This window comes from Aotus nancymaae, unplaced genomic scaffold (genome assembly GCF_030222135.1).
Source record: "Aotus nancymaae isolate 86718 unplaced genomic scaffold, 86718_ANA_hifiasm-v0.15.2.pri h1tg000077l, whole genome shotgun sequence".
Lineage (NCBI taxonomy): Eukaryota > Metazoa > Chordata > Mammalia > Primates > Aotidae > Aotus > Aotus nancymaae.
In genome coordinates this window covers 1,510,603-1,532,174 of record NW_026988492.1, presented here as the reverse complement: position 1 = coordinate 1,532,174, position 21,572 = coordinate 1,510,603, and the positions used below count along the sequence as shown (strand labels likewise).

The window sequence follows — 21,572 nt, the reverse complement described above, 5'->3', positions numbered from 1 at the left end:
TCCAACATTATTTCCTGATAACAGCTTTTCTTTCTCTTTTTCTGAGACGACAGGATCTCTCTGTCGCCCAGGCTGGAGGGCAGTGGTGCAATCTCAGCTCACTGCAACCTCTGCCTCCTGAGCTCAAGTGATCTTCCCACTTCAGCCTCGCAAGTAGCTAGGACCAGAGGACCACACCACCATGCCTGGCTAATTTTAAAATTTTATGTAGAGATGGGGTTTTGCTGATGCCCAGGCTTGTCTCGAACTCTTACACTCGTGTAATCTGCCCACCTCAGCCTCCCAAAGTGCTGAGATTACAGGCGCGAGCCACTGTGCCCAGCCTGAAATAAGCTTTTCTAATAAACACTCTTTTCCAAACCTAATTTATTCCAATGCCTCGCCCTCCCTTTTAACGCTTTGAGATGTAATTTACATATTACATAATTCACCCATTTAAAGTGTGCAATTCAATGGTTTTCGTATATTACGTTATCAATGTTTTTAAACTGTGGTAAAAATATAGATCATAAACTTTACATTAACCATTTTTACATGGGCAATTCAGTGGCATTAAATAACACAATGTTTTGTAACCACCTCCATTGTCTACTTCCAAATCTTTTTCATTACCCCAATCAGAAATTTTATAGTCATTAAGGAACAAATCCCCACATCCTCCTCCCCTGCTAACCTCTAATCTACCTTCCGTCCTTTTGAATTTGCCTGTTCTAGATATGTCCTATAAATGGAACCAGAGAATATTTGCCCTTTTGTGTCTGGCTTATTTCACTCAGCATTAATATTTTCAGGGTTTGTCCATGTTGTATCATGCATCAGAACTTCATTTTTTAAGGCTGTGTGGTGTTGTGATACATATGCACATTGGTTTTCATCTGAGGTTCCTGGTTCATAACTCCCTTAGCCCTAGTTCCAGTCTTTAGTTATAATATTGAGTGTGTTAGGTTTCAGGAAACAGAATCTCTCTCCTACCCTCCTTCCACCTGCCTCAAAGCAGGACTCTAATCTTGCCCTACCTTTCTGACTGTGGGTCATAAGACACTCCCCAGAGAAAGCCCCACCCTATACTCTGGGGTAAAGACTAGGGACATCATGAAGTTTCCACAAAAATCCAAGACGGGGTTCCACAGGGACAGAAGCTCCTGCACTCGGGATGATTTCAGACCTTTCCCTATGTATCTCCCCATGTGGTTATTTGTATCCTTTAAAATATCCTTCTTAAGGCTGGGCACAGTGGCTCACATCTGTAATCTCAGCACTTTGGGAGGCCAAGGTGGGTGGATCACGAGGTCAAGAGATCAAGACCATCCTGGTCAACATGGTGAAACCCTGTCTCTACTAAAAATACAAAAATTAGCTGGGCGTGATGGCGTGCACCTGTAGTCCCAGCTACTTGGGAGGCTGAGGCAGGAGAATTGCTTGAACCAGGGAGACAGAGGTTGTAGTGAGCTGAGGTCACGCCACTGCACTCCAGCCTAGTAACAGAGCGAGACTCTGTCTCAAAAAAAAAAAAAAAATCCTTTTTAATAAACTAGTAAGCATTAAGTGAGTGTTTCCCTAAGTTCTGTGAGCTGCTCTAGCAAATTAATGGAACCCAAAGAGTCTCAACTTGAAAGTCAGTTAGTCAGTAGTCTGGAGGCCCAGACTTGTGACTGGTGTCTGGGGATGTGCAGGGCAGTCTTGGAGACTCAGCCCTCAATCTGTGGGATCAGCCACTATCTCAAGTAGATGGTGTTAGAGTTGAACTGGAGGACACCTGGCTGGTGTCTGCTGTTTGGTGTGTGGGAGAAAAGAGTCACGCCTTTGCTTACAGAAGCCTTCTGTGCTGATGATTGTTGCTGTGGTGTGAGTAGAGGAAAAACATGGTTTGAGAGAGTTTTTCCCCACACAGGATGAATAATATTTCAATGCATGTGTGTACTACACTTTGCTTACCCTTTCAACTTCTGACAGACATCTGAGCTATTGCCACCATTTGCTAGTGGCATCCTTTTGAGAGCCAGATACAGCAAGGTGTATATATCACAGATAATCTGTGTGTGATTCTTAGGGCTGGATCTAGAGGCTTCAATAGGAGCGTAAGGTGCAAAAAGGACTAAGAGCTAAGAACCACTCATCTAGTGTAACCTGAATTTAACTGATGGGGGAAAAGTTCTGGGTAATTTGCTCAGGGGCCAGTGCTAAGTAGTAACAAAAGCAGGAAGAGACTCAAACAACTAAGACCTCTAGATACGGGCTTTGTGGACCACAGAAGAATGTATCTGTAAGCGCTGATGCTTTGTGACTTGTGACTTACAGATGTAGGATAACAGCTCATCCACTTACACCACTTGACCTTTCTTGGCTACATAAACTAACACGAATCATCCAAAAATAAAAAGCCTGAAATCCAACAATGTAGATGAAAAAACCTGGCTAGGAGTTCTAATATATCTTATATATGGTGATTTAATTTGTATGACCATTTTTTCTTCTATTAGTGAGAAAATATACATGTGATTTAACATATAATAACTAATATGTACGGGTTTAGTGATCAATTAAAATTTCTTGGCTGGGTGCAATAGCTCACATCTATAATCCCAGCACTTTGGGAGGCTGAGGCAAAAGGACTGCTTGAGTTGAGTTCTGAGACCAGCCTGGGCAACATAGCAAGACCCCATCTGTGTAAGAAAATTTTAAAATTTTTTTTAGATGGAGTCTCACTCTGTCTTCCGGGCTGGAGTGGAGGTTCCACTCACTGCAACCTCCACCTCCTGGGTTCAAGTGATTCTCTTCCCTCAGCCTCACAAGTAGCTGAGATTACAGGCTCATGCCAGCACGCGCAGCTAATTTTTTGTATTTTTAGTAGAGGTGGGGTTTCACCATGTTGGCCAGGCTGGTCTTGAACTCCTGACCTCATGATTTGCCCTCCTTGGCCTCCCAAAGTGCTGGGATTACAGACATTAGCCACCGTGTCTGGCCTAAGAAATTTTAAAAGGTACTGGGTGTGGTGGTGTGTGCCTGTAGTCCCAGCTACATGGGAGGCTGAGATAGGAGGACCACTTGAGCCTGGGAGCCATTATCAAGCCACTGCACTCTAGCCTGGAAACCAGAGCAAAACCATGTCTCAAAACAAAAAAAACTCTCATGTGGGGTTGTTTCTCAGCCTTCCAAGAACTTAACAGACCAAAAGAATGACTTACTGACCTATCCCAAATGTCTAGATTATATTTTCTCTCATATTTTTCCTTTAATTTTAAAGGAAGACAAAAACCTAAACACAGAGCTTCTGCCCTTATCCTATTCTCTAAACCACTAAGCATGAAATCCAGTTTATTATTCTGCCAAGAATATGCATATATGTTAATTTCAAGGACAAGTAAACCAAGTATCAAAAAGCATCACCTACGATGAAACAGGATGGGTACTGTTTTCCGAGGAAAATGTTATAACAAGAGCAATGACTTGCCAATAGATATGGTATAATAACCATAACTCAGAGTTATTGATCAAATAAACAATGTTTTTCTGCCAAAAGAACAGCAACAACAAAAATACTAAGAATTATGTGAAATAAAACCAGGCCAGATACCAAATAGAGAAATTTATTTAATATGTTTTATTTCTTACCTTTTCCATATACTGTGAGCAGTTTGATTCTTGTAATAAATTTGAAGCTTCTTGTTTGTAATACTCTCCTGTTTCAGTCAGAAAGGGAGACTCAAAGATTTCCTGATAAAACTAAATACATCAATTACATCATATTAGAAGAAATTAGAACAAGCAGTTTAAGAAATTAAGAGTCTGATTATTTATGTTTGTAAAGGAGGCTGTTTACCTTTAAGGGGAATTTTTTCTTATACTGTTCAACATGAACAAAGGAGTTAATAACCCCATGGATTACTTTCTGGTTTGGGTCTTCTCCGCCACGATCACTAAAACAAGATATAACACAAAAATATTCTTGAGAATATAACTATCTATGGAAATATACCAAAATATGCTAAAACATGGCTCCTTATTCCATTGGTCTAATCAAAGTGTAAAGAACTATAAAAAGGTACATGCATGAAACTTTTTTTTTTTTTTTTTTTTTGAGACGGAGTTTCGCTCTTGTTACCCAGGCTGGAGTGCAATGGTGCGATCTCGGCTCACCACAACCTCTGCCTCCTGGGTTCAGGCAATTCTCCTGCCTCAGCCTCCTGAGTAGCTGGGATTACAGGCACGCGCCACCGTGCCCAGCTAATTTTTTGTATTTTTAGTAGAGACGGGGTTTCACCATGTTGACCAGGATGGTCTCGATCTCTTGACCTCGTGATCCACCCACCTCGGCCTCCCAAAGTGCTGGGATTACAGGCGTTAGCCACTGCGCCCGGCCATGAATCTTAACAATGATTTTTTTCATATCACAGCTGAGCTAATATTTATGATAGTTAATGTTTACATTAGATGTCATTTCAAGAAATAAAAGGAAAACTGATTGTAAAGTTCAAGACACTATGTCAATACTAAGATGACACTTCTTTAATTTTAACAAAGTAGATACAAGCCCATCAATTCAAAACTTTAATACTGGTGATTAAGAATACTTGAATTTCCTCACTACAAACTATAAAGTCTTAATCATATTAAGACATGTAGGTGAATATTAGCTTTTCTAATTACAGGAATATGAAATAGAACCAGGCACCATGGCTTGTGCCTGTAATCCCAACACTTTGGGAGGCCAAGGTGGGAGAATCCCTTGAGTCCTGCCTGAGTTTGAGAGCAGCCTGGGCAACATAATGAGACCATACAAAAAAAAAAAAAATTTCTGTGCATGGTGGCACATGCCTGTGGTCCCAGCTACTTTGGAGGCTGAGGTAGGAGGACTGCTTGAGCCCAGGAGGGGTCCAGGCTGCAGTGAGCCATGATTGCACCACTGCACTTCAGCCTGGGTGACAGAGCAAGACCCTGTCTCAAAAATTTTTTAAAAAGAAAAATGAAATAGAAAAAAACAGTTTGTTTAAGGCCACAGTAAAATAATCTAGCTCTAAATTGGGATTTTTTTGACTCTAGTACCAATGCTTCAATCAAATCATTAGGGTTTACCTCACTACACGCAGTCTTCCTACTTTAAAATAATTTCTTCTTTGCATTCATAATATCACAAAGAGAGCAACAGAAAATATATTCCCTAGTAAGAGCTTCTTGCTCTTTATATAGGATGTAAGACTTTTCCATAATTTAAGAAAAGCATTGAGGAAGAGCATCCAGGCAATTACCTTTACATACTAGAATCCCTCCCTGCCTCTGAAGTCGTCTAATCCTCTTTGATTCTTCCTTTAATTATTTGGATATTCCAGGAAACGTTTTTCGTGCATGAATTAATATGGCTGCAGTAATTATGTCAGTCACAGAGAATCCTGATATCACTAATTCTTTCATATAAGGTCACACATGTGAGCTCATTTCCTTGGCTTGGGTCACATGTGTGACCTTATATGGTGGGCTTAGTTCCTTCTTAAGCCCACATTCAATTTGGTGAAATAATGGTCTGACCTGCTATCTTGTTCTGCTTGTGGTGGAAGAACAGATACTTTGGAGGACATAATGACAAAACTCTAAGTGCACACGGTATGACCCCAAGCAAACATGTGCATATGTGCACAACAGACACAAGAGTGGTATTAGCGGAAAAACTGGAAAGAACCTAATATACGTCACTAGGAGAAGAGTTTAATAATGTGAGGTAGGCCTCACTAGTTTAAGTCTGAGTTCATCCTGGTCAAGTTGAAAAAGCTAACTGGTCACCTGAGGATGACAGCAAACCAACTCATTATCTTAAAAACTGGGTTATTGGCTGGGCACAGTGGCTCATGCCTGTAATCCCAGCACTTTGGGAGGCCGAGGTGGGCAGATCACTTGAGGTCAGGAATTCAAGACCAGCCTGGTCAACATGGTGAGACCCCCATATCTACTAAAAATACAAAAGTTAGCTGGGGATGGTGGCAGGCGCCCATAATCCCAGCTACTTGGGAGGCTCAGGCAAAGAACTGCTTGAACCCAGGAGGTGGAAACTGCAGTGAGCTGAGATCACGCCATTGCACTCCAGCCTGGGTGACAAGAGAGAAACTCTGTCTCAAACAAAAATAAAAATAAAAAATAAAACCAAAGTTAGTTCTTTAGGGGAAATCAAACCCAACAAAATACAGACACTTTCACATTTTCCTTCAAAAAAGGAAAATGTGAATAAGCAATATTATGAATGAAGACATCATTCCAGGTGAACATAAAAACAACGTACTATCCAAATGGTTATGATCAAAGTTATCACCAATGAAAAGTCACGTTGACACCATCTATTCCTTTATTTAATCTGGTAAGAAGGGCACATTACCTTCCGGTATTTTTCCAAAAACCCATAGCCTCAGTCTAACCATAAGAAAACATCAGGGAAACAAAAATGGAGGGACATTCTATAAATACTTGATCACTACTCTTTAAAATTTTTATGGTCATATATCAAAAGGAAAGACTCCACAGTATACTGACATGACAGCTAAATAGGATTTTGTGATCTGGACTGAATGAGAACATCAGTGCAAAGGTAAATGCATATAAACTGTATTTTAGTTAATAATGTTATACTCATGCACAGGTACCCCAGAACCTAAAGTGCAATAAAACATACATATATATATAAAATAATAATAATGTTATACCCATTTTCATAAATATACCATCTATTATAACATTAGGGGAACCTAGGTGCAGGTTACTCAAATCTACTTTCTAACTCTTCTATGAATCTAAAATTACTTCAAATAAAGTTTTTTTTTTTAAAGAGAATACTGTTACACAACTACTTCCCAATGATTTTGCAAAAAAAAAAAAAAAAAAAAACACACACACACAACTGATTTAAGAAGAAATACAAGTTTGACTAGTCTTAAGAGCTGAAATAACTGAGCCATTGTTAAAAATCTTAAACAAACAAATCATCTTACAAAGAAACCCCGAAACCAATGTTTTTTCAGTTTTACTAAACATTTAAGAAGCTGATAATCCCAACTGTATACAAACTTGTCTTTTCAAAAGAAAAAGAGGGGAATATCCATAAATTCATTCTACAAGGATAAGCTGTATACCAAACACAAAGATATTACAAGATAGAATAATCACAGGCCCATTCCACTCATGGGGACAGATGCAAAATTCCAAATAAAGCATCAGCAAATCAAATGCTATAAAAACTGTTATGAACAAGGATCAACCTAGCCTTTATCCTAGTTATACAAGATAGTTTAATATTAGAAAATCCATAAACAGGCCAGGCACAGTGGCTCACGCCTGTAATCCCAACACTTTGGGAGGCCGAGGAGGGCGGACCACCTGAGGAGTTCAAGACCAGCCTGGTTAATATCTCGAAACCATGTCTCTATTAAAAAATACAAAAATTAGGCCAGACATGGTAGCTCATGCTTGTAATTCCAGCACTTTGGGAGGCCGAGATCGGTGGATCACCTGAGGTTGGGAGTTCAAGACCAGCCTGACTAACATGGTGAAACCCCATCTCTATTAAAAAAAAAAAAATACAAAAATTAGCTGGGCGTGGTGGCAGGTGCCTGTAATCCCAGCTACTCAGGAAGCTGAGGCAGGAGAATCGCTTGAACCCAGGAGGAAGCAGAGATTGCAGTAAGCCAAGATCACACCACTGCACACCATCCTGGGCAACAGAGCCAGACTGTCTCAAAAAAAAAAAAAAATCCATAGAAGTAACTCATCGCATTAACAGAGTAACAGAAAAAAAAAAGCAACAACCATATACTTCACTCAATAGAAGAAGAAACATCATTTTTATCAAATTCAGCACCAATTCCTGCTAATCTCATTATTCTGATCATGAGTATTAAAAGACTAGAGGAAGCATTATCTTAAATGAGGAAATGTTAGGTATGTAATCTTTAAAGTCAGAAATGAGACAAAGATCCTCATTATCCTTCGCCTCTCTTTGGAGGTCCTAGCCAATGCAGTAAAGCTAAGGATAACAAACAAACATGCACACACACACACACACACACACACACACACACAAACACACACACGGGGAGGAAATAAAACTTTCAACTTACAATAGCTTACAAAGAAAATCTAAAAGCAAGCACAAATTATTAGAAATAATAAAATATGTCCAGGCACAATGGCTCACTCCTATAATCCCAATACTTTGGGAGGCTGAGGTGGGCAGATCACCTGGCCAACACGGTGAAACCCCATCTCTACTAAAAATACAAAAATAAACTGGGTATGGTGTTGCATGCCTGTAATCCCAGCTACTTGGAAGGCTGAGGCAGGAAAATTGATTGAAACCGGGAGGCAGACGTTGTGGTGAGCCAAGATTCCACCACTGCACTCCATCCTGGGCAACAGAGCAAGACTCTGTCTCAAAAAAAAAAAAGGGCATAAAGGCCGGGCATGGTGGCTCATGCCTGTAATCCCAACACTTTTGGAGGCTGAAGAAGGCAGATCACTTGAGGTAGGAGTTCAAGACCAACCTGGCCAACATGGTGAAACCCGGTCTCTACCAAAAATACAAAAATTAGCAATGCATGGTGGCACTCAGCTACTCAAGAGGCTGAGGCAGGAGAATCACTTGAACCCAAAAGGCGGAAGCTGCAGTGAGCTGAGATCGTGCCACTGCACTCCAGTCTGTGAGACAGAGCAAGACTTGGTCTTTAAAAGAGGACAGGCATAATGAATCCAGAGTAGAATTAGTCCAGATGTGAATCCCTAGAATGGTTATTAGATGGAGGCTGGACTGAAATGATCTGAGTCAGACCACTGCCATTGACTTTTGCATGTCAAGGATGTCATGAATGTAAAATGGTGACAGTCATGGTATCAGCCTTCTAGTGTTGTGAGGATTAAATGGTAAGATGCATGCTAAAAATTTTGCATGTACTACATCCTTTTTAGTATGTAGTTCCCATGTTTAATTTCTATTATTATTAATATGCCTTAGTTTCCTTAACGGTAACATGCAAATTCTACCTAAGAGAGCTGACATGAAGAGTAAGTGAGATCTTAGTAAAGCATGTGAAACAATGCTTTAATGGAAGCTGATTATAACAACAAAATAAGACAAGCAGACCAGATAATCTATCTTTTCCAGAATTAATATCCTATAGTTGTATTATTTTTCTTGCAGTTTATTTCATTTTTCATCACATTCATTTTTAGCAAACTAACAATCACACTTAAGAAAAATTTACTAGGTTGAGACAAAACTATGTTTAAAAAGATATTTCACACAAGTACATTCAGAAAGTGTAACAATATTGTCATTATACTTTTAAAGTAAAACACTTGAATTCCAAGTAAAAAAAAGAGTATATTTTAGCAGAAGAAATGATATTAGAACTTAAAAGTTTTGTTGGGAGTGTTCTTTTAGTTCATAGTTTTGTGAAGAAAAACAATGGGTTACACCCAACTGCTTCACTATCGCCTTTCCTCTCCATCCATCTCTCTCTGCAAACAATGGAATCATTAAAACCGTCAGTGACAATTTTTAAAAATCAAGTTACTAGTTGCTACCACCTACTTTCTATTTGGCATTAAAAATGTAAAAATATCTTCCTATCCTTCTTACGTGAGGCGTGGGGGTGGGTGTGTATGTTTAATCCCTTACTTCCTACCAGGCGTCTCATACTAAGTACCATGGCTTTGACAAATTATTCCTCATATTTAAAAAGCCCATATTTGGGTCTTCTTGAAGAACACAGACGTAGGTGGAGTGGCCATTATTACACAACAATTCATTGGTCTAGATAATTCCTATAACATCAGTTCCAGTAACCTGGAATTTATTAGATGTATATTTGTGTGACTGAGAGAGTGTTTCTGAGAGTCTCTGAGCCAGAGCTGATCCAAGAACCTTCTATTCTGGACTCTGCAGGAAAGCATTCTTTGTACCAAATTGTATTCACAGAGCACTAGGGTAAAAGCATCAACCACTGTGAGCCACCAGTAGAGGGGGAACCCGTTTTCCCACAAATTTATCTCACAAAATTAACCACATTATTGATTATAACACTGAGGCTAAGAGGTAACCAACTAACTAGAGGAATCTGTTTTCTTGAATAGGTCGTCCTCACTGGGATTTAAACAAATAATATATACAAGCAATGCAGGGTACTGCCTAGAAAGTCTAAGAGTTTCAGCTCTGAAAAGCAATGAGTCACTTCTCTAAGGTACTTATTTATTTATTATTTATTTATTTTATTTTTTATTTTTTTTCTTTTTTTGAGACGGAGTTTCGCTCATTACCCAGGCTGGAGTGCAATGGCGCGATCTCGGTTCACCGCAACCTCCACCTCCTGGGTTCAAGCAATTCACCTGCCTCAGCCTCCTGAGTAGCTGGGATTACAGGCACGCGCCACCAAGCCCAGCTAATTTTTGTATTTTTAGTAGAGACGGGGTTTCACCATGTTGACCAGGATGGTCTCGATCTCTTGACCTCGTGATCCACCCGCCTTGGCCTCCCAAAGTGCTGGGATTACAGGCGTGAGCCACCGCGCCCGGCCCCTTATTTATTTACTGTAAGAAAAGACCAGAGCTCCTCCAACAAAAAAAAAGAAGAAGAAAATAAAACAGCTTAAAAATGCTGGCATTTAGAAGTAAAATAAGTCTCATTACAGTAAAACCAGCCCCAAGGCCAGTCACCAGCTATGCAACCGTATACTACTTTAAAACCATATCAAACAACAAAATAAAATTGACTCAGCAAGATAAATGTCAGCACTTACTTTTTGATTTCTCGAAGCAGCATTCGGATAAGGACGGCCTGAAGTGGTTCAACCATCAATTTCCTCCACATATCCAATGCTAGCTGCCAGGAAAAACAAAAATCATTAAGGCTGAATTACTTAATGTATATTTTTAACAGTTGTTCAAGATTTTTTTTTCAAGTAAAAATACTCATCAAAAGAAGTATTTATACTAATAGTTCAAAATTCAAATAAAACCTAAACAAAAATTTAAAAATTCAAAGAAAATACATTTCTTATTTGAAATATCAATGACCATTCTAATAGCCTTGTCAACATTAGTAAGGTTTCATTATTAGTTGAAAATCTTATACAAATAATTGATTATTATAAAACATTAATTTAGGCAAGGGGTGGTGGCTCATGCCTGTGATCCCAACACTTTAGGAGGCTGAGGCAGGCGAATCACAATGTCAGGAGTTCCAGACCAGCCTGGCCAATGCCAACCTGACCAACATGGTGAAACCATGTCTCTACCAAAAATTCAAAAAATTAGGTGGGTGTGATGGCACGCCCCTGTAGTCCCAGCTACTCGGGAGGCCGAGACAGTAGAGTTTCTTGAACCCGGGAGGTGGAGGTTGCATGCAATAAGCCAAGATCGTGCCACTGCATGCCAGCCTGGGTAACAGAACAAGACTCTGTCTCAAAAAAAAAAAAAAAAAAATTAGCCGGGCGTGGTGGCACACGCCTGTAATCCCAGCTACTCATGACAGTGAGGCAGGAAAATTGCTTGAACTCGGGAGCTGGAGGCTGCAGTGACCCGAGATCGAGCCACTGCTCTCCAGCCAGGCAACAGAGCGAGACTCTGTCTCAAAAACAACAACAACAACAACAAAACCCTTAATTTATTGATTGGTAAATGCTCAACACTACAAATGGGCTATAGATACCACGACCATAACAGAAACAAAGGATTTATGCTAATCATGTGATTTGGCTGTATACTGTTTTAATTATGAAAAATTTCATACTAACATAAAAGAGCAAGTTGGTTAAAAGAGTAATAAAACACCCTCGTATTCACCACTGTTTAAGAAATACAACTTCGCTGGGCGTGGTAGCTCACGCCTGTAATCCCAGCACTTTGGGAGCCTGAGGCGGGTGGATCACAAGGTCAGGAGTTCCAGACCAGCCTGGCCAACATGGTGAAACCCCATCTCTAACAAAAATACAAAAATTAGCCAGGTGTGGTGGCATGTGCCTGTAATCCCAGCTACTCAGGAGGCAGAGGCAGGAGAATCGCTTGAACCCGGGGGGGCAGAGGTTGCAGTGAGCCAAGATCTTGCCACTGCACTGCAGTCTGGGCGACAGAGGGAGACTCCGTCTCAAATTAAAAAAAAAAGAAAAAAGAAATACAACTTCACCATTACCATTGTCCCAGCTATCCTCCTCCTTTCCCCTCAGGTTATTACAATCTAGAAGTTTGTGAAACCCCTCTAAATGGAAATATACAGCCATAGTTCAATCGCTGGCACTGCCATACAGCATCCTATTGCATAAATACACCATGACTTATTTTTCCACTCTGCTGCTGATGACTGCTGATGTGTTTGTGATTCCTATTTCCTGCTACTGGAAACAATGCTGTGATTCCTGTATGTATCATCTGGCCCACATAAGTAAGAGATTCTCTGATACACACCTACAAGTTGAGATTCTTGACTGAACAATCAAGTGCTCATCCAGCTTTACTAAATCAAGTCAAATAATTTTCTAATTTATACTTGCATAGCCAAGGACAAGATTTCCCATTAGTCCCCATCCTTGACAACAAGTGGTACTGCCAGGCTTTAGTCAAACTTTGCCAATCTGCTGGGCATAAAATAGCATCTCCTTGTGATTTTAACTCTCATTTTACTGAATGAAGCTGGGGATTCTTTAATGTTTACTGTCCATTTTGGTTTCTTCCCTGAGAAATGCCTACTCCTAATTTTGCCTGTTAGTCTGTTAAAGCTTGTCCCTGTTCTTAATAAAAGCTGGATTTTTTTTTTTCTTTTTTGAGACGGAGTTTTGCTCTTGTTGCCCAAGCCGGTATGCAATGGTGCAATCTCGGCTCACTGCAACCTCCCTCTCCCACGTTGGAAGTGATTCTCCTGCCTCAGCCTACGGAGTAGCTGGGATTACAGGCACACACCACCAGGTAATTTTTTTTTATTTTTAGTAGAAATGGGGTTTCACCACGTTAGCCAGGCTGGTCTTGAACTCCTGATCTCAGATGATCCACCCACCTGGGAATCCCAAAGTGCTAGGATGATAGGCATGAAAAAGATAGAGTTTTAAATATATATACTGTGGAAATTTATCCCTTGAAAGTTTCACAGTCTGTCCCAGTAAATCAACTGCTTAGTTTCTTTTATAGTGTTTTGGTAAAAACGTGTTAAGAGTTTAATATACTCAAATTTACCAATCTTTTCCTTTATCATGGGTATTTTTTGTTTTTTAAGAAATCCTTCTAACAGGCATGTGTGTGCTCCTACTCTGCCTTCCAAGTTTTCAAGCTTTGCCTTTCACATTAAGGGCTTTAAACTTCAAATATATTTTCCCTGCATAGAGTATAAATTATTCCAGCACTGAAAACTGATTTTTTCTGTTTGTTCTGTTTCTACCTTAACTGCATTCAGATAGGTTGCGGCTAGCCACTCTACTGTTTTCCTAGGGTAATTTTATTCTGATCCATTGGTGATTAATCATCTGTCTTCCCACAAGGAACACTGTTCAAGTCTTGCCTTTCTTTCTTCTTAAATAGCATGAATGGGGGTTGGGGAGGCAATACATGAAAACCCGGTATTTTACACATGTGGTGGAAGGACAAACTGGTGAAGCCCTTCTGAAAGGCAATGGGATAGAGCTGTCAAACTTCGGGATGTGTTTCGACAGAGGCTCTACTCCCCAACACTTAGTCTATGAAACGTTCTGCTCATGTACCAAGAGATACACATATAAATAGAACTCCGTGAGTGTTAAGATTTTTCTCGCCTTCTCTTCCCAGTTCTTCCCAGAGTCGGGAAAAGCTGGGTTGAGACGGTGAAAAAAAAAAACAAAAAAATATTTTTCTCTACTTTGTTCACTGTTATATTCAACATACTCAATACAAAGGGATTCAAAAATACTTAATGAATGGGCCAGATGCAGTGGCTCATGCCTGTAATCCCAGCACTTTGGGAGGCTGAGGTGGGCGGATCACGAGGTCAGGAGTTCAAGACCAGCCTGGCCAATATGATGAAACCCTGTCTCTATTCAAAATACAAAAATTAGCCAGGCATGGTGGCAGGCGCCTGTAATCCCAGCTACTCAGGAGGCTGAGGCAGAGAGCTGCTTGAACCTGGGAGGCAAAGGTTATAGTGAGCCGAGATCATGCCACTGCACTCCAGCCTCAGTGAATGAATAAATGAATAGTGGTGTTCACTGCAGTTTTGTAATACCAAAAAATTAAAAATTAAGACAATAGTTAAAAAAATTATGCTGTATCTATAGAGAAAATTAAGCTTTCACAAAAAACAAACTTACATAAAAAGACAGACATTAATAACAAAAACAAAAAGGCAAGAAATATAGAACTTTATGCATGCCATTATATCACAGTTTGAAAAATAAAATCAAAACTGCTCTGTGTGTGTATGTTTGTGTGTGTGTGTGTCTGTGTGTGTGTGTGTGTGTACACATATTTGTAAATACACAGGTAAAGTTCAGAAAAGGTACAAACCAAACTGTTTACAGTGATTTCCTCTGGGAAGAGAAGTGTGCTTGACAGTGCTGGTGATAGGGGAAAATTTTAACTAAATCATCCACTTATAACCCTACTAACTGGAAGCAACTACCATAAACATTTTGGTATTTCTCATTGATCTCTTTCTCTACATCATCTTTTCCCTACAATTTTATTTGTATTCAACACATACCTATAATTTTGTGTCTAAATTTTATCATAAACCATTTCCCCTTTGTTAAAGTTTGTATGAACAATTTTCTGCTATTCATTTATCCATTTGCCTGCCTTTATAACAAAATCATATCATGCACGATAAATACTTCTTCCATGCTTTTTACTGTTGAATTTTGGATGTTAGGCACCCTATTAACAATGATTGCAAAGAATACTTTTAAACCTTAAACTCTTTTCTCATATTTATTATTTTCCAAGTATGGATTACTAGACTTAGGACTTGGGATTACTTGGTCAAATGGTATTAAATATTTTAAATTGTATTAAAAGAAAGACTCATCAATTTCTTTTGGAAAGGATTATACTAACTTAAATGTCTACTAATGCTGCCTCTTAGCTATTTATTTCCTTCATTAATACAAATCACAATTTAACATTAATTTCCTATTTGGCATCTGCTTCCCTTACATGAATTTACAAGCTTTTGTGTGCAGAGACTTTCTGTCTGTTCACCATTGTATCCCCAGTACCTGGCTATTCAATAAAGACAAATGAATGAACGAACTTGTACAATAATATTTCTTTCCCAATCAGTATAATTATCCGTATTTTAATTTGCACTGTACCTCAAGAACTTTATCGAATTGACCAAACTGCCCATTTCGTTGTTTACTCTGAATTACTTTTAAAGTTACAATAAATTTGTCATATCCATAAATTTGTTTCCTCTCTTCCAGCCTGTCTTAAGTTCTTGTCCTCTGTACTTTTTAACTACAGGGCTGTCAACACCGTATAATTTTTTAGTTTTTTCACAGGGCAGAACCATTAACCCTATCATTCACCTATTATAAACTTAATTATTAAAAGAGTAACTGTCATATCTTTTTCATTCCTCTTATCTATCTGAGGATTCTTAGGACATCACTGTAGCATTTTATTTAGGATATTTTAAATCCTGACTATTTTAAGCTAGCCAAATCAGTGTCAAAAAATGCTGCTGAATCAAATTATCTCAATGTATCAAAACACTCTTATGTTTGCTGGTCATTTAAAGAACGTCCTACCTCTCCTATTTCCATAAGTGGTTCATTCATATCTACACCACCATAGCCATACTGAAGGTCCGCTTCTGTTAATTTATTCTTTTTAATAAACTGGGTGTTGAGATACCTGGAAAATAAATGTAATATCATTGGATTTTACATTAAGTCATTAGGAAAGCAAATAACTTGCAACGTTAGAAGAATATTTTTAAGGTTACATATCAGTCATGGAATAGCCTAGAATAAATCCAAAGGAAACAATGCAGAGATTAGAAATATAATAAAAATTAAAATTATCAGCCCACCTTTCTCTGCAAGGTCTTATAAATACCCTTCTAGCCCAATAGCTCTTATCCAAGTTTCAGAATTTCTACACTCTCACTTGCTACTTCCCAGGCTCTTCTTGGGAAAGTCAAGATAAAGTCCACTTTCCAAAAATTAAACAGAGAATGGTTAAAAGATCAAAGTCAAGTTAGGTTTCTAATTTACATTCTAATCACCAGGAAGAAATGCAATTTTTCATTTTTAAACAAAAAAGATCACAATCAGTAGGTAAGAAAATGGAACAGATTGTTACAGATAGTAAGTATGGACAAGACTGACAGATAAAAGAACACTTTGTCTACCAGAGGAAAATGGATTATAATGAAAATGTTTAATATATTCCAAGACTAATAAATGTGTGATGAGCTCTAAGAATAACTGAGATGAATACAGAATTCTAAAATAAAACCAATCATGGAGAAAGGACTCGTAGTAATGTTCAACTTTGTACTCTTTAGGATACTAGATTTTGTAATAATGCCTTTAATTAACAACACCTGAAACTATTCATTTGAAAGGTTCTACTAATGTAGATAGCTACTGACAATACAAGTATTTTAGGCAACAACCCATGAAATCTACATATGAATACATACACTTTTCAAGGTTCACTATAGCAAAATGAAGGGTCCACTCAGCATTTGCAGACAAATTAAAAGCAAAGACAACCAAGACAATTTCGGTAAACAATTAAACACATAATCCTGGCCAGGTGTGGTGGCTCACGCCTATAATCCCCGTACTTTGGGAGGCAGAAGCAGGAGGATCACTTGAGGCTAGCAGTTGGAGACCAGGCTGGGCAACAGAGTAAGACTCTGTCTCTAAAAGAAATAACAATAATAATTCCTAGAAAATTGACTCCAAAGTGCTATATCCACAACCACTTACACAAGCTCCACCTCCATATTCACCAGTGTCAAGGCTCTAGACTCCACGGCTTACAATCCTGATGTACCAATTGACGTTTTAGCATCCTCTGACCAGAAGTTACAACATCATACTGTTTATTTTCCCCTTCAAAATGCCATTTATTCCTTCCTCTCTATCCTCACTGTAACTCTCAAGATTTCATGCTGAGTTTCCAACCATGCCGTCCGGCTGGGGAAAGAGGAATAAGATTGAGAGACTTCACCTAAGTACCCCATCCCAGATATTCTAAGGGTGGTCCCCTTTTATCGAGTCTCACAGGGCAGACACACCTTCCAGGTTTGCCCTGACCCCCCAGAGGAGTTAGCCTTCACTTCCCTGCCCTAAGCAAGTAACTATTTAAAGCTTAACTGTTTTACCTTCTTCACAGTACTTGCCACTTTATATGAAGTAAGTCTGTGCTTTTACTGGTTTCTTTTTTTTTTGCACATTCATCTCCTCTCAGAATGTAAGGGCCTCCTCTACAAAGCAAGGGCCCCGTCTTGCAGACAGCATCCACAGCAATGGCAGGCAAAAGGCAAGTCCTCAAAAAACACTTACTGAATGAATTACTGAATAAATAAATGGATAACATTCCAGACAGCAAGGATAGCAAAAGCTAACAGTAGAACACAAACTTGGAAAAGCAGCCTGCAGCCAGATCATAAAAGCCATGAATACCAGGAAATAAAAGTAACCACAAACATTTATTGGTATCACCTATCAGACACAGCCCTAAGCATTTTATGTGGCTGAATATTCTTTTTTTTTTTTTTAAAAAAGACAGGGTTTCACCATGTTGGTCAGCCTGGTCTTGAACTCTCGACCTCAGGTGATCCCCCCACCTTGGCCTCCAAAGTGCTTGGATTACAGGCGTGAGCCACCACGCCTGGCTGTGGCTGAATATTCTAAGACAGACATATGTGGTACTCGTATGATCCTCATTTTACACATAAGAAAGTTGCCGCCTAGAGAGGTGAAAGAGCTTGCCAAAGGTCAATCGGCTTTTAAGTGGCAGGGCTGGCACAGAAACTCCAGGAGAGGTCTTCCACTCCCATTCAACATGTATCAGCTGAGGGTGTACTGTGTGCCAGGTGCAACGCAAGGCACTGAGGACGCACTGGTCACTGGCACCAAGACCATTCCAGTAACCTCGCCTAAAACATCAGAATCACTTATCTCATCCTTCCATTTTGCCTTCTTTAATGAGTCAGTCTTCCTGTCCTAAAGTATTCATCACCTCCTCCCACTACTTCCTTTGACTTCCGATGTACTTGCTGACCCTTTGCCCGGGTCATGTGGAACACTCTTATGACTGGGCTCTACTTCAGTTTCTGGCATCTCTAATTCATCTAAAAATTCTGCTGTCAGGGTGTCACTTCCCTATTCCCTATTCAAAATTCTACAGGAGCTTCCTTTACCTATGTAATAAGTGTAAACTGCTTAGCATAGAAGCCGATGCTAGATCTGCAGATCAGACCTGAATTCACTAAATCCATTTCAAAGATCCGGATGTATATTCTTGAGCCAATGTACTGATTTAGTGCAGCTTTATATGCTTTGTATCTGCCAGGACAAACCAGTATTCTCTTTTCCTCCAGAATAAAATTTAAACTAAATTACATTAACTATGTCTTTCTTATTGCAGATTTCTACTCTTGATAAAAAGTAAGCTTGAAATACAAGTTTTTAAAATAAAGTAATGGCCAGGCGCGGTAGCTCACGTCTGTAATGCCAGCACTTTGGGAGGCCAAGGCAGGTGGATAACCTGAGGTCAGGAATTCGAGACCAGCCTGGCCAAAATGGTGAAACCCCATTTCCACTAAATAAATACAAAAATGAGCCAGGTGTGGTGGCGGCTGGCTGTAATCCCAGCTACTCAGGAGGCTGAGGCAGGAGAATCACTTGAACCCAGGAAGCGGAGGTTGCAGTGAACTGAGATCAAGCCACTGCACTCCAGCCTGGGTGACAGAGCGTGAGCAAAACTGTCTCTCAAAAAAAAAAAAAACACCTGGGAGTGGAAGTTAAAAACATAAAAAAGATATATATCTTCTAGACTCTAATCATGAAGCAGAATAGCCTCAAATAATTTCTTAAAATAGTTTATACTCTACCACAGGGCACTATCTAAGTGTTCTACTCAGGCATAATGCAAGTACATGTCTTACCATTTATTCTGTCAACCAAGAGCTAATGGAAAAGCTGCAACAAGTTATCCAGAAGATCTAGCTAAGACCACTGATGAAGGTGGCTACACTAAACGTATTTTCAATGTAGACAAAACAGCTTTATTGGAAGAAGATGCCATCAAAGACTTTCATAGCTAGAGAGAAGTCAATGCCTAGCTTCAAAGCTTCAAAGGACAAGTATACTCTCTAGTTAGGGGCTATTCAGCTGTAGCTTTAAGTTCAAGCCAATGCTCATTTACCATTCCAAAAATCCTAGGGACCTTAAAAATCATGCTAAATCTACTCTGCCTGTGCTCTAGAAATGGAACAACAAATCCTGGATGACAGCACATCTGTCTAAAGCATGCTTTACCAAATATTTTAAGCCCATTGTTGAGACCTACTGCTCAGGAAAAAGATTCCTTTCAAAATGCTACTCTTCACCACACAATGAACCTGGTCGGCCAAGAGCTATGATGGAGATAAATAAAAAGACTAATGCTGTTTTCATGCCTGCTAACAACTTCCATTCTGCATCCTATGGATCAAGGAGTCATTTTGACTTTCGAGTCTTATTATTTAAGAATTACGGTGTTATTCTTAATATTATTTCTATTCTATTCTATTCTACTATTTCTATGACAATAGCTGCCATAGATAGTCATTCCTCTAATGGATCTGGGCAGAGTCAACTGAAAACCTTCTGGAAAGGATTCACCATTCTGGATGCTATCAAGAACATTCATACAGCCAGGTACGGTGGCTCATGCCTGTAATTCCAGCACTTTGGGAGGCTAAGGCGGGCAGATTACTCAAGGTCAGGAGTTTGATAACAGCCTAGCCAACATGATGAAACCTGTCTCTACTAAAAAAATACAAAAATTAGCCCAGTGTGGTGGAGTGTGCCTGTAATCCTAGCTACTCGGGAGGCTGAGGCAGGAGAAATCACTTGAACCCGGGAGGCAGAGGCTGCAGTGAGCCGAGATCCTGCCACTGCACTCCATCTCAAAAATTAAAAAAGGAGCATTCATGATTCATGGGAGAAGGTCCAAATATCATTATGAACAGATGATTAGAAGATGTTGATTCTGTAAAGGGAAATAAAATCTCAGGATCCCCAAACCTCCTATGCCAAACAAAAATTTAAGCTTGGAGGCTGAGTCATGCTAAATGGCCATCCTCTTCCTGGATGAATAATTGTTACAACTTTGTGTAGAAACATTATGTATTAGCCAGATCCCCATAGTAAGGCAAAAACCTCAGCCATTTCCTGATAACTACCTCTGCCTCAAAAAGTCACTCATGCACAAATTATTTGCTAGCCTCCAAACCTTTAAAATGTACGTCCTCCCATAACACAAGGACATGTCAATTTTAACTCTAGATCTGCCCTCTAAAGTCTAGTTCCTAAAAACTAATGTCTGTTGGCATCCACCTGGTAAGTGTCAATTCTTAGGTGATATTCCCAGATACACAGCAAAGGCACGATGAGAGTAATCATTCCTTCACCTCTCTCTGAGATATCTGCACAACTGTTTTCTTCCTCTATTTACTTGTGCTTCAAAGGTTTACCTTATATTAAATGTAGGTTTACTGGGCACTAATTAGTCTCACAAGTAGGTAACCATTTGCCTCACTGCTGCCGCCCCTCATGTTTTAAGGAAAATGTATAAATACTAAACCTCCTGAGAACATCTTTGCACAAAATAGCCACAGATGAATCCGTGCCTTGCATTTTTCTGGGGTGCACACTTCAGCTGGCTCGATAAACCTCGATTGAAATACCTGCCTCAGTCACTCATTTTGGTTAACACTTCCAACCCTCACGGATGACTTAGAGAGTTCAAGACTTCAGAGGAGGAAGTAACTGCAGATGTGGTGGAAACAGCGAGAGAACTCAGAAGTGGATCCTGAAGATGGGACTGAATTGCTGCCTGCCATCTCATGATATAACTTGAATGGATAAGAAGTTGCTTCTTATGGATGAGAAATAAAGTGGTCTCTTGAGATAGAATCTACTCCTAATAAGATGGTGTGAACACTGTTGAAATGAAAACAAAGGATTCAGATATTACATAAGCCTAGTTGATAAGGTCGTGGCGGGGGAGAGGACTGACTCCAATTTTGTAAGAACTTCTACTGCAGGTAAAATGCTATCCAACGGCATTGCACCCTACAGATAAATCTTTCGTGAAGAGTCAACTGATGCAGCTAACTTCATTGTTGTCTTAATTTAAGACATTGCCACAGCCTCCCCAACCTTCAGCAACCACCATCATAATCAGTCAGTAGCCATCAACACTGAGGCAAGAAGACTGGCAAAAAGATTACAACTCACTGAAGGCTCAAACGATCAACAGCATTTTTTTTTAGCAATAAAGTAATTTTAAATTAAGGTGTGCACATTATTTTTAGACAATGCTATTGCATACTTAACAGATGACATTACAGCATAAAC

At 39.5% G+C, this 21,572-nt stretch overlaps 1 protein-coding gene across 4 annotated transcripts in view; it reads right to left on the bottom strand.

Annotated features, from left to right (window-relative positions):
- Positions 1 to 21,572, bottom strand: part of CUL2 (cullin 2) — an 80,698-nt gene that overhangs the window by 31,645 nt on the left and 27,481 nt on the right. For all 4 annotated transcript variants that reach the window (XM_064368465.1, XM_064368466.1, XM_064368463.1 and 1 more), the window contains exons 5-8: positions 15,738 to 15,843; positions 10,770 to 10,852; positions 3,821 to 3,917; positions 3,613 to 3,723 (exon numbers count right to left, since the gene is read on the bottom strand). In XM_064368465.1, coding sequence (XP_064224535.1) covers positions 3,613 to 3,723; positions 3,821 to 3,917; positions 10,770 to 10,852; positions 15,738 to 15,843 — 397 coding nt within the window. The remainder of the gene's footprint in view (positions 1 to 3,612; positions 3,724 to 3,820; positions 3,918 to 10,769; positions 10,853 to 15,737; positions 15,844 to 21,572) is intronic.